General features: G+C 50.0%; 2 protein-coding genes across 3 annotated transcripts in view; one reads left to right on the top strand and one right to left on the bottom strand.

Annotated features, from left to right (window-relative positions):
• Nucleotides 1-14,450, bottom strand: part of COX17 (cytochrome c oxidase copper chaperone COX17) — a 329,935-nt gene that overhangs the window by 67,426 nt on the left and 248,059 nt on the right. The gene's annotated exons all lie outside the window — the stretch shown is intronic.
• The window catches only part of CFAP44 (cilia and flagella associated protein 44), a 108,380-nt gene that overhangs the window by 62,030 nt on the left and 31,900 nt on the right, over nt 1-14,450 (top strand). For both annotated transcript variants that reach the window (XM_073577027.1, XM_073577026.1), the window contains exons 32-33: nt 5,569-5,770; nt 5,860-6,020. In XM_073577027.1, the coding sequence (XP_073433128.1) occupies nt 5,569-5,770; nt 5,860-6,020 (363 nt within the window). The remainder of the gene's footprint in view (nt 1-5,568; nt 5,771-5,859; nt 6,021-14,450) is intronic.

Raw genomic sequence — 14,450 nt, 5'->3', positions numbered from 1 at the left:
AAAGTGGCAGGGGCATTTTTCATGCCGAAGGGCATGACTGTGGATTCGTACAGTCCAAAGGGGGTGATAAAGGTGGATTTCTCCTGTGCCTCAGGGCTCAGGGGAATCTACCAGTATCCCCGACTCTGATCAATGATGGATATGTACCTTGCTTTTGCCAACCGCTCAAGCAGATCCTCGATGCACAGCATCGGGTGGGCATCAGAGGTTGTGATGGCGTTGAGCCCCCTGTAGTCCACGCAGAACCGGGTGGTTCGATCCTTTTTAGGCACGAGGACTACAGGTGAGGCCCATGCCCTTTCTGACCGTCGAATCACCCCCAGCCTTAACATCTCCTCGATCTCTTGGCACATGACTTGTTGCACCGCCTCAGAGATCCGATAAGGTGTTCGCCATAGTGGGGCGTGATTCCCGGTGTCCACCTCATGAACCGCTAACTCCATCCTCCCAGGTCGGTTGGTGAACACGGCCCGGAAGGGTTACAGGGTTTCCAATGGCGGATCTTAATAGGGGCGGATAGGGCGGTCGCCCCGGGCCCAAGGTTTTTTGGGGGCCCAGGGGCAGGGGCGGGCTGGGCCGGGTGGCAGAGAGGCAAATGCCCCCCGGACCGCTCCCCCAGCACCTGTACAGGGCCGGCCGTGCCCTGTGCTGTGACGCCGCCGGCAGCAGACAGCCGCCCGCGTCACATTCTATGAGGGGCCGGGAGCTGTGCACGGCGTCACCTTGACGGCTGCTCAGCTCCGGCTGTACTTCCGGGTCAGATGTCGGGCGTGCGCGATGACGTCATCGTGCACGCGCCGACATGTCCCGGAGGATGCTGAAAGCAGAGGCGCTGCTGGGGAGCGAGCCGGCTGTGAGGTAAGTATGGGGAACTTTTTTTATTTTTTTTTATTTATAAAATGAATTAAATGGGGGAGGGGGTGAGTGGGGGCTGTACACAATGAAGGGGGGGTGACTGGGGCCTGTATATGATGAAGGGGGGGTGACTGGGGCCTGTATATGATGAAGGGGGGGTGACTGGGGTTGTACAGGATGAAGGGGGTGAGTGGGGGCTTCACAGGATGAAGGGGGGATGAGTGGGGGCTTCACATGATGAAGGGGGGTGAGTGGGGCTGCACATGATGAAGGGGGGGTGAGTGGGGCTGCATATGATGAAGGGGGGGTGAGTGGGGCTGCACATGATGAAGTGGGGGATAAGTGGGGCTGCACATGATGAAGTGGGGGATAAGGGGGACTGCACATGAATTAAGGGGTAAGTGGGACTGCACATGATGAATTGGGGGTAAGGGGAACTGCACATGATGAATTAAGGGGTAAGTGGGACTGAACATGATGAATTGGGGGTAAGAGGGACTGCACATGATGAATTGGGGGTAAGGGGGACTGCACATGATGAATTGGGGGTAAGGGGGACTGCACATGATGAATTGGGGGTAAGGGGGACTGCACATGATGTGGGGGTAAAATTAACTGCACATGATGATGGGGGAGTGGGGCTGCACATGAAGTTGGGGGGGGGAAGGGGACTGCACATGATAAAATGGAAGGGGGGATAAGGGGCTGCAAATGATGAAGCGGCACTGCAGATGAAGTGAGTGGGTGATAGGGGACTGCAATGGATGAAGTAAGGGGACTTCAAATTAAAGTGGGGACATTAAAGTGGATCCCCTATGGCCAGGATCACGTTGGGCGATTTTGTGCGTATTGGCCGTAGGCCTACAGCTTATGTGCAACGTCTTTTTAGGCCATGTCCACACGTGGTGGAATGGTGGCGGGTTTTCCGTATGGACCCGCAGCAAACCAAGTGCTGCGGTCCGTACGGCTGTCAATTCCCGCACGGGGACCGCAGCGCTCAGGTGGGAAGGGGGGTACAGGGGCCCAGGTTTTATGAACAGCCCCGGGCCCATAGTCCACTTAATCCGCCACTGAGGGTTTCCACCAATTGCGACAGCTGGGATACGGTTAGCAAACCACTTATCTCCATGTCCTGAATGGACCCATTGGCCTTGGCTTGGGTCAGCATGTCCAGGAGGGGATCTTCCTCCCCATCCTCGGGCAGGTTGCAGACTGGTAGGACGCAAGCTTCACGCTCGTGGTGCTCCTTCAGCATGTTGATGTCAAAGGCCTTGCGCCTACCCCGAGCTTGGTCAAGCGTGACCACGTAGGTGACCGGGTTGAGCTGTTGATGGACGACGTATGGGCCTTCCCAGGCTGCCTGAAGCTTATCCGTTGGTATGGGGACCAGCACTCACACCTTTTGACCCACCTGGTAGGTCCGCTTCCGGGCATTCTGGTCATACCACTGCTTCTGGTCAGCCTGAGCCTGCGTCATGTTGTCATGCACCAACTGCGTCAAGGTCTGCATCTTGTCACGGAAGCGCATGACATAATCCACGATGGACACTTCTGTGGGGTTTGACTCATCTTCCCAGGATTCTCTTATCAACCCAAGGGGTCCCCGGACTCGCCTGCCATACAGGAGCTCGAAGGGGGAGAACCCGGTCGAGGCCTGCGGAACTTCTCTGTAAGCGAACAGCAGGTGTGGGAGGTACCGCTCCCAGTCGCGCCCTTGGGTCTCAGTCAGCATGCGGAGCATCTGTTTGAGTGTACCGTTGAAGCGTTCACACAAACCATTAGTCTGTGGGTGATACACACTCGATACCAGGTGCTTCACCTGCATTTTCTCACAGAGAGCCTCCATTAGGCGAGAAATGAATTGGGTCCCTTGATCGGTAAGCATCTCCCTGGGAAATCCTACCCTTGAAAAGATGGTCACCAGTGCGTCAGCCACCTTATCTGCCCTGGTTGAAGACAGAGCTACTGCCTCTGGGTACCGGGTAGCGTAGTCTACCACGGTTAGAATGTATCGCTTTCCAGAGCTGCTGGGGACGGACAGCGGGCCTACAATGTCCACCGTGATTCTCTGGAAAGGCTCCTCTATCACCGGCAAAGGAATAAGGGGAGCCTTAAGGGCAGGCCCCGCCTTACCCACCATTTGACAAGTGTCACAGGAGCGGCAGTATTGTGCTACATCTGTCCCCATCTTGGGCCAATAGAACTGTTGAGACAGTCGTGCCTTTGTTTTGCTGATCCCCAAGTGTCCAGCGAGTGGAATCTCATGGGCAATCGGCAACAACTCAGTTCTGAACTGTAGGGGGACGACCAGCTGTCTCTCCCTCAACCACTCCTTTTGGAATCTCCGGGTGCTGTCTCCCGGTACAACCTTCCTCGTTCCCAGAACACCCTCTCCTTATCAGACTCGGAGGTGGGCGTCTCGGCGAGGTGTCTCAATTTCTCCAGGCTGGCATCTGAGTGCAGAGCAGACTGGAACTCCTTGCTGGAGGCTGCCAGAAGTGACGTCAGGTTCCTTCCTTACTGGGACCCTCTGGAACCTGCTCTGGGTTCACCTCTGGTTCAGTCTCTCCTGTAGCAGAAGAGGGTCCAGGAGGCAGGGCGCTACCTGCGATCTGGGCACTCTGACTGCGTGTGACAGCTGCTACGTGTGCTGTCTCCCTGGAGATTTCTACAGACCCACCAGTCGGTGCTGCTATGGGCTCTACCTCCCCATCCACCCCCAACACTTCAGGAGCAGTGCTACTTATGGTCCAGTTACCTTCCTCGGTGGCACTGGTCAGCTGCATGGCATTATCTTCCTCATGGTCCCCATGCACCTCCCCATTTCCCTGAGCACCGTTGCTTGCTCCTGCCAGGGGTTCCTCAGCCGTCTCACTCCGCAGAGTGACGGGGCTGAGCACTTCGGTACCTGTGGACACATCTACCGTTTCAAAGAAATGGTTAACAGGTTCAGTCGGCACAGATACATCAACATTCCTAGGAAAAGAATGGTTATCAGATTGCTTTGGTACATTCACATCAGCATCATTCCTGGGGAAAGAATGTTAATTGCATCATTACTCATCAAGGCATTAGCAGGCAACACATTCAGTTTCCCATCATCATCATCATCATCAACACCAGGGTTAACGTTACCCTTATTATCAGACTTGGGAGGGGTGTCAGGGACATTGTATGCAACCATCCTCCCCAAGTCAGTCCCCAATAAAACATCAGTGGGCAGGTTTTCAGACACTCCCACTTCCCTCAACCTGCTCCCAGCACCCCAATCAAGGAAAACCCGGGCCACTGGCAAGGGACAATGGGTGCCTCCAATCCCGGTGACAGTCAGGGTTTTCCCCTCAACAAACTCTTCAGGGGCCGCCAGTCCAGGATGGATGAGGGTTCGTTCAGCCCCGGTGTCCTTGAGGCCTGTAGTAAGACGGGCCCCCACCTTAACAGGTTGAACGTTGTCGTCAATCCTCCTAACCACACATCCCACCAAAAGAACAGAGGCGTTGGGCCCAGAGGCCTTGGCTGGGGGGGTTCTTCGGCTTTTCTGCACAGGTGTAACTGAGGTGACCAGGCCGCTTGCAGTGGAAACACAGGCAACTGTCAGTAGCAGGCCTGGTGTTGGCAATAGGGACAGGGCCTCCGGAGAGACAGCTAACTGGGGCACTGGGGTTGGTTGCAGGCTTACCCCCTCTCCAGCTGGTCTTGACTGGCCTCCGCATGTTCCCACATGCTTTATGCATCCATTAGCCCTCTGTGTCTGTACTGTTACACACTTAACATTATGGCTGGTCCATACAATCAGGGCGACTGTTACCACCCACCTTTCGTGTCTCCCTCTTTCCTCATAGACTGTAAGCTTGCGAGCAGGGCCCTCATTCCTCTTGGTATCTGTTATGATCTATGTGATTATTGTTATGCTGCAATGTCTATTGTCTGTACAAATCCCCTCTGAAATGTAAAGTGCTGCGGAATATGTCGGCGCTATAGAAATAACATTTATTATTCTTTATTACTGGACACTACACTACACGTACCTGCTGGAGATTACACTACACGTTCCTGCTGGAGATTACACTACACATACTGTACATGCTGGAGATTACACTACACATACTGTACCTGCCGAAGATTACAGTCCACGTATCTGCCGGAGATTACAGTACACGTACCTGCTGGTGATTACACTACACATACTGTACATGCTGGAGATTACACTACACGTACCTGCCGGAGATTACACTACACGTACCTGCTGGACACTACACGTACCTGCTGGAGATTACACTACACGTACCTGCTGGAGATTACAATACATGTACCTGCTGGAGATTACACTACACTACCCGTACCTACTGGAGATTACACTGCACGTACCTGCTGGAGATTACACGTACCTGTCGGAGATTACACTACATGTACCTGCTGGACACTACAATACACGTATGTGCCGGAGATTACACTACACGTACCTACTGGAGATTACACTGGACGTATCTGCTGGAGATTACACTACACGTACCTGCTGGAGATTACACGTACCTGTCGGAGATTACACTACATGTACCTGCTGGACACTACAATACACGTATGTGCCGGAGATTACACTACACGTACCTGCCGGAGATTACACTGCACTCGCTGTCGGACACCACACTATATCATTATTCTTTATTATTGGGCAGTCGGGAGCAGAGTTTGTTGTCCGTTTACCTTCTGCAGGTGGATTACATCATAAATGGAGAGATTCCCAGTGACTTATCACAGGTCCTGGTCTTCACCAACCATAACTTAGAGGCTCTGCAGCTCCGGATCCGGGAGCTCCACATGGAGAAGGTGGAGCAGCGAGAACTGTACAAAAAGGCCAAGGAGCAGCACAAGCAGCTGATCCGAGAGAAGAAGGAGATGGAGACCAAGATACAGAGTGAGTGACCTGGCGTCCACCATATGGGGGACATGGGTGACCCGGGGGGCCCACTGCGGAACCATCACACTTATGTATACCATATCCAGGTCTGGAGGAGCAGTGCCGCCAGCAGATGATGATGAAGTTCGGCCGTCTGGTGGACCTGGAGGCTCTGCAGACCCTGTCTGTGAACACCGGTCTGGAAGAGCTGAAGATGAAGTCAGCGCAGAGGCAGCAGGAGATGGACCGTGAGATCGGTCACTGGAAGGTGAGGACAGGTGACGCCACACACCAGACCTATACCACCAGAGACACGGGACTGTATACAAATCCATCCAGGGCCAGCACTGATAAGAAAAGGATTTCTATGCTGAATATTTCTCAAAGTTACCGGCCAAAAGCCTGAGGCTGCACTACTGAGAGCCAGCAGTGTGGAAGGAAATGACCATCCACATCAACATCCATAAATGACCATCCACATCAGTATCTACAATGTATTCAGTATGTGCCCTCCACATCCACCACCGGGGGCTTCCCTGTCCTCATCTACATCCATAGACATTAATATGGAGAAAGTATGTGCCCCCCACATCCACCTCCGGGGGCTTCTCTGTCCTCATCTACATCCATAGACATTAATATGGAGAAAAGTATGTGCCCCTCACATCCACCACCGGGGGCTTCCCTGTCCTCATCTTCATCCATAGACATTAATATGGAGAAAGTATGTGCCCCCCACATCCACCTCCGGGGGCTTCACTGTCCTCATCTACATCCATAGACATTAATATGGAGAAAGTATGTGCCCCCCACATCCACCACCGGGGGCTTCTCTGTCCTCATCTACATCCATAGACATTAATATGGAGAAAGTATGTGCCCCCCACATCCACCTCCGGGGGCTTCACTGTCTTCATCTACATCCATAGACATTAATATGGAGAAAGTATGTGCCCCCCACATCCACCTCCGGGGGCTTCACTGTCCTCATCTACATCCATAGACATTAATATGGAGGAAAGTATGTGCCCTCCACATCCACCTCCGGGGGCTTCTCTGTCCTCATCTACATCCATAGACATTAATATGGAGAAAGTATGTGCCCCCCACATCCACCTCCGGGGGCTTCACTGTCCTCATCTACATCCATAGACATTAATATGGAGAAAGTATGTGCCCCCCACATCCACCACCGGGGGCTTCTCTGTCCTCATCTACATCCATAGACATTAATATGGAGAAAGTATGTGCCCCCCACATCCACCTCCGGGGGCTTCACTGTCTTCATCTACATCCATAGACATTAATATGGAGAAAGTATGTGCCCCCCACATCCACCTCCGGGGGCTTCACTGTCCTCATCTACATCCATAGACATTAATATGGAGGAAAGTATGTGCCCCCCACATCCACCTCCGGGGGCTTCTCTGTCCTCATCTACATCCATAGACATTAATATGGAGAAAAGTATGTGCCCCTCACATCCACCACCGGGGGCTTCCCTGTCCTCATCTTCATCCATAGACATTAATATGGAGAAAGTATGTGCCCCCCACATCCACCTCCGGGGGCTTCACTGTCCTCATCTACATCCATAGACATTATTATGGAGAAAGTATGTGCCCCCCACATCCACCTCCGGGGGCTTCACTGTCCTCATCTACATCCATAGACATTATTATGGAGAAAGTATGTGCCCCCCACATCCACCTCCGGGGGCTTCTCTGTCCTCATCTACATCCATAGACATTAATATGGAGAAAAGTATGTGCCCCCCACATCCACCACCGGGGGCTTCCCTGTCCTCATCTTCATCCATAGACATTAATATGGAGAAAGTATGTGCCCCCCACATCCACCACCGGGGGCTTCCCTGTCCTCATCTACATCCATAGACATTATTATGGAGAAAGTATGTGACCCCCACATCCACCTCCGGGGGCTTCACTGTCCTCATCTACATCCATAGACATTAATATGGAGAAAGTATGTGCCCCCCACATCCACCTCCGGGGGGCTTCACTGTCCTCATCTACATCCATAGACATTAATATGGAGAAAGTATGTGCCCCCCACATCCACCTCCGGGGGCTTCCCTGTCCTCATCTACATCCATAGACATTAATATGGAGAAAGTATGTGCCCCCCACATCCACCTCCGGGGGCTTCACTGTCCTCATCTACATCCATAGACATTAATATGGAGAAAGTATGTGCCCCCCACATCCACCTCCGGGGGCTTCACTGTCCTCATCTACATCCATAGACATTAATATGGAGGAAAGTATGTGCCCCCCACATCCACCTCCGGGGGCTTCTCTGTCCTCATCTACATCCATAGACATTAATATGGAGGAAAGTATGTGCCCCCCACATCCACCTCCGGGGGCTTCTCTGTCCTCATCTACATCTATAGACATTAATATGGAGAAAGTGTGTGCCCCCCTCATCCATCTCCGGGTGCTTCGCTGTCCTCATCATCCATAGACATTAATATGGAGGAAAGTATGTGCCCCCCACATCCACCTCCGGGGGCTTCTCTGACCTCATCTACATTCATAGACATTAATATGGAGAAAGTATGTGCCCCCCACATCCACCTTCGGGGGCTTCACTGTCCTCATCTACATCCATAGACATTAATATGGAGAAAAGTATGTGCCCCTCACATCCACCTCCGGGGGCTTCTCTGACCTACTTTTATATATCCATAGACATTAACATGGAGTCTCCCAACTGCAGATATAACGTCTCCCACTCTTCTGGAAAGGATTTCTGCAAAAATTTGTAGTTGTCTGTGGGTATTTTTGCCCATTTGTGGGGTCAGACCTTGATGTTGGTGTGAGGCCGGGCTCACAATTTTCATTGTTGGATGGGGTTTGGGGTCCGGGATCTGTGCGGCCCCTCATGTCCTCCCTCCCATGTCTGTATGGAGCTTGTGCACTGGGCACAGTCATGGGGAACAGAGAAAGGCAAACCCCAAACTGTTCCCACAAAGCTGAAGCTACAATTGTCCTCAATGTCTTGTGCTCAAGACTAAGATTTCCCATCACTGGAGCTGAGGGTCCGTGACCTCCCCCTGATAACAGCACATAGCATTATCCTTTTTCACCATCTTTACAGCGGGCTGTTATGATTGAGTCACCGTAGGAGGCAAAAACAGAAATGCTAGCTAAGTCCAGAAAACCAGAGAAGTTGGCAACTATCAGATTGCAGACCCCTGAACCTATCAACACAACTAGCAGTAGCCGTTGGGGGTTCCTTCGATGACCTAGACCCCTCGATCACAGCCGGAGAGATACATAGGCCTAAAGAAGGAAAGGGGAAATCTATCTGCCCCAGAGCAGACCCCAAAGCAATAGGCAGCCCCCCACATATAATGACGGTGAAGCAAGATGAAAACACTTACACAGACAGAAAGACAGGCTGAGCAAAGACTGGGCCCAAAAACTACCTAGATAGGAACGGATAGGAAGGCTGCTGTCTGCAGTCTGCTAAAACCCTATCAGAGACAAAAGCCAACAAGCTGATATAAAAATGGCCCTGAAGCAACTAAGCTTCAAAAACTAAATCAGCACTCAGGTACTTTCAGAAGACAGAGCTAACGGAACACTGCACACTCCAGCAGGGAGTGGCAGAATCCAAAAAGCAAGAAAAACAAAAACAAATCTTAAATGCAAAAGGCAAAACAGAAAAAACTTAGCTTTAGGAGAGCAGGAATCAGACTGGTGTCCAAGAGTCCACAGAGAAATCACCCACAGGGCAGAAACGACGTAGGCTGCCTTAAATCCAGTCAGTGACTTCACTCAGCCAATCGTCTTCATTAGTCCCAGGTGCCTGATAATCAGGCTCACTACCTTCCTTCACTAGAATAGGGAGTTCACCAGGCCTCAGTGACGGAGGGGAAAATGAACTCACAACAGTACCCCCCCCCCTTGAGGAGGGGTCACCGAACCCTCAACAACGCTACCAGGGCGATCAGGGTGAGCCCGATGAAAGGCACGCACCAATCTTTTGGCATGAATATCAGAGGCAGAGACCCAGGAATTATCCTCCTGACCATAACCCTTCCACTTAACCAAATACTGGAGTCTCCGTCTAGCCAGACGGGAATCCAGAATTTTCTCTACCTCATATTCCAAGTTACCTTCAACCAATACAGGGTCCGGAGGTGCCACCTCAGGCACAACTGGCTCAACAAACCTCTTCAACAAGGACTTATGGAACACATTATGGATCTTAAATGTGACAGGAAGAGCCAAACGAAAAGAGACCGGATTAATAATCTCCAAAATCTTGTAAGGCCCAATAAATCTAGGCTTAAACTTAGGAGAAGCCACCTTCATAGCAATATTTTTTGATGATAACCACACCATATCACCAATCTTAAACTGGGGACCAATGGTCCTATGTCGATTGGAAAACAGCTGGGCCTTTTCCTGGGAGAGAGATAACTTATCCACCACTTGGTCCCAGATCTGGTGCATTCTCTCCACCACAGTGTCAACACCTGGGCAGGCAGAGGGCTCCACCTGCCCTGAAGAAAATCGAGGATGAAACCCAAAGTTACAAAAAAAAGGTGACATCAAAGTGGCAGAACTAGCTCTATTATTTAAAGCAAATTCGGCCAAGGGAAAAAATGAAACCCAATCATCCTAATCAGCGGAAATAAAACATCTCAAATACGACTCCAAGGTCTGGTTTGTTCTCTCTGTCTGCCCATTGGTCTGAGGGTGAAAAGCAGAGGAGAAGGACAACTGAATTCCCAACTTGGAACAGAACGTCCTCCAAAATTTAGACACAAATTGAACTCCTCTGTCAGATACAATGTTCTCAGGAATCCCGTGCAATCGAACCACCTGTTGCAAAAACAGGGGCACCAACTCAGAGGAAGATGGCAACTTAGGGAGTGGCACAAGATGAACCATCTTAGAGAACCTATCACAAATCACCCAAATAACAGTCATTCTTTGAGAGACCGGCATATCAGAGATGAAATCCATTGAAATATGGGTCCATGGCCTCCTGGGGACCGGCAAAGGCATCAACAACCCACTAGAGCGAGAACAAGATTTAGACCGGGAGCAAGTCCCACAGGACTGCACAAAATTCCTGACATCATGAGACAAGGTGGGCCACCAAAAAGAGCGACTCACCAGATCTCTAGTACCAAAAATACCTGGATGACCAGCCAATGCAGAGCAATGAACTTCAGACATCACTCTCTTCCTCCACTGGTCAGGAACATACAACTTTCCACTGGGGCAACGCTCAGGTTTGTCCTCCTGGAACTCTTGCAGAGCAAGTCTCAAATCGGGCGAGATGGCAGAAAGAACTACCCCTTTGCCTAAGATGGTAGCAGGCTTGGTCACCACAGGAGAATCAGCAAAGAAACTCCTAGAGAGGGCGTCTGCCTTGACATTCTTAGTTCCAGGAAGGAAAGAGACCACAAAATCAAAACGTGTAAAAAACAAGGCCCACCTAGCCTGTCTAGGGTTCAAGCGTTTAGCCGACTCTAGGTAAATCAAATTTTTGTGGTCAGTGAGGACCACAACTTGATGTTTGGCTCCCTCCAACTAATGTCTCCACTCCTCAAATGCCCATTTCATGGCCAACAGTTCCCGATTCCCCACATCATAGTTACGTTCAGATGAAGAGAACTTTCGGGAAAAGAAAGCACAGGGATTCATTTTAGATGATACCGGATCCTTTTGGGACAACACTGCTCCTGCACCAATCTCAGAAGCATCCACCTCTACCTGAAACGGGAGTGAGACATCAGGTTGCCGCACAATCGGGGCGGAGGTAAATCTACGCTTCAGCTCCTGAAAGGAAGCAACCGCCTCCGGAGACCAATTCAACACATCCGCACCCTTCCTGGTCAGGTCAGTCAATGGTTTGGCAATACTAGAAAATTTTGCTATAAATTTCCGATAAAAATTAGCAAAACCCAAAAACTTCTGGAGGGCCTTCAAAGAAGTGGGCTGAACCCAATCATAAATGGCCTGTACCTTGGCCGGGTCCATTTCAATAGTTGACGGAGACAAAATAAATCCCAAAAAAGAAATCCTCTGTACTCCAAAAAGGCATTTTGATCCTTTGACATACAGAGAATTCTCTCTCAAGATCCGGAACACAGTCCGAATATGTTCCACATGAGCATCCCAATCCTTGGAGAAGATCAAAATATCGTCCAGATAGATAATCAAAAATTTATCGACAAAGTCTCGGAAAATATCGTTCATGAAGCACTGGAAGACAGAAGGGGCATTAGTGAGCCCAAAAGGCATCACCAGGTACTCAAAATGTCCCTCCGGAGTATTAAACGCCGTCTTCCATTCATCCCCCTGCTTAATGCGGATAAGATTATACGCCCCCCTGAGGTCAAGCTTGGTAAACCAGCAAGCACCTCTGACTCTAGAGAATAGATCCGAAATCAGGGGTAACGGATACTGATATTTAATAGTAATTTTATTGAGGGCACGATAATCAATACAAGGCCTTAAAGAACCATCCTTCTTGGCCACAAAAAAAAACCCGGCACCTAAGGGTGAAGAGGATGGTCTAATATGACCCTTCTCCAACGCCTCCTTAATATAGGACCGCATAGCCTCGTGCTCGGGTACAGATAAATTGAAGAGCCGACCCTTGGGAAATTTACACCCCGGGCTTAGTTCAATTGCACAGTCATAACTCCTATGAGGAGGCAAGGACGCAGACTCATTCTCACTAAATACATCATAGAAGTCCGCCAAATAGTCAGGAACCTCATGCGACTGAGGAGAGGTGGAAAAAACCGGAGCCTCACTAAAGGTACACCGGCAACCCCAACTCACCAAAGACACAGACTTCCAATCCAAAACTGGATTATGAATCTGCAACCAGGGAAACCCCAGAACAACGGCATCATGCAGACCATGCAACACCAAAAATCTGCAATTTTCTTGGTGGTCTGGGGCGACCCGCATGACCAACTGGGTCCAAAACTGAGGTTTATTTTTAGCCAGAGGGGTAGCATCAATTCCCCTCAAAGGGATAGGCGTCTGCAGAGGTGTCAACGGAAATCCACAACGTTTAGCAAAATCCAAGTCCATTAGGTTTAGCGCTGCTCCCGAATCCACAAAAGCCTTGGCGGAAAATGTGGACAGGGAACAGATCAGAGTAATCGCCAAAAGAAACTTAGGCTGAACCCCACCAACAGCAAACGTGTGTGCAAAGCGTTTCTCATGTTTAGGACAAACAGAAATAATATGTGAGGCATCTCCACAGAAAAAACACAGCTTATTACGCCTTCTGAATTCCTGACGTTGCGCCTTAGACAAAACTCTATCACATTGCATAGGTTCAGACGTCTGTTCAACCGGTGGCAACACCTCTCGTGTAATCCTGCGTTCACGTAAACGCCGATCAACCTGAATGGCTAAAGACATAGAATCGTGCAGACCAGAGGGAACAGGAAATCCCACCATAGTATCTTTTACGGCTTCTGACAAACCCTTCCGAAAGAGAGCAGCCAAGGCACTATCATTCCAGGTAGTAAGGACCGCCCACTTTCGGAACTTTTGACAGTACAACTCTGCAGATTCTCGACCCTGGTTCAATGCTAACAGGGTCTTTTCAGCCTGATCAATAGCATTAGGTTCGTCGTACAGCAACCCCAAGGCTTGAAAAAATGCGTTCACATTAGTCAGAATAGGGTCATCTGGTTTCAAAGAAAACGCCCAATCCTGGGGATCGCCACGCAGCAAAGAGATGACAATTTTAACGTGCTGCGCGGGGCTCCCTGACGAGTTAGGCTTCAAAGCAAAAAATAATTTACAATTATTTTTGAAACTCAAAAATTTAGGTCGATCCCCAAAAAATACATCAGGTGTGGGGATCTTTGGTTCAACAGCATGTGAACGAGCAAGATAGGCGGAAATTCCTCGCACTTCAGCAGCGAGCTGCTCCACACGATCAGACACTTGCTTTATCTCCATTGAGAGGAAAAAAAATTCCCCCTACAGCCTCAGAGATATAGAGGAAAGAATATACACACTCCTTTTTTTTTTTTTTTTTTCTTTTTTTTTTTTTTTTTAAACAATTCTTTCCTGCTATTGAGTACCCAAGGATCTGCGGTTAGGCGGGTGATTCTGTTATGATTGAGTCACCGTAGGAGGCAAAAACAGAAATGCTAGCTAAGTCCAGAAAACCAGAGAAGTTGGCAACTATCAGATTGCAGACCCCTGAACCTATCAACACAACTAGCAGTAGCCGTGGGGGGTTCCTACGATGACCTAGACCCCTCGATCACAGCCGGAGAGATACATAGGCCTAAAGAAGGAAAGGGGAAATCTATCTGCCCCAGAGCAGACCCCAAAGCAATAGGCAGCCCCCCACATATAATGACGGTGAAGCAAGATGAAAACACTTACACAGACAGAAAGACAGGCTGAGCAAAGACGGGGCCCAAAAACTACCTAGATAGGAACGGATAGGAAGGCTGCTGTCTGCAATCTGCCAAAACCCTATCAGAGACAAAAGCCAACAAGCTGATATAAAAATGGCCCTGAAGCAACTAAGCTTCAAAAACTAAATCAGCACTCAGGTACTTTCAGAAGACAGAGCTAACGGAACACTGCACACTCCAGCAGGGAGTGGCAGAATCCAAAAAGCAAGAAAAACAAAAACAAATCTTAAATGCAAAAGGCAAAACAGA

This window comes from Dendrobates tinctorius, unplaced genomic scaffold (assembly GCF_039654945.1).
Source record: "Dendrobates tinctorius isolate UK_male_01 unplaced genomic scaffold, ASM3965494v1 ptg000054l, whole genome shotgun sequence".
NCBI lineage: Eukaryota > Metazoa > Chordata > Amphibia > Anura > Dendrobatidae > Dendrobates > Dendrobates tinctorius.
The sequence above is the reverse complement of the archived record's forward strand: the minus strand, read 5'-3'. Positions and strand labels throughout refer to the sequence as shown.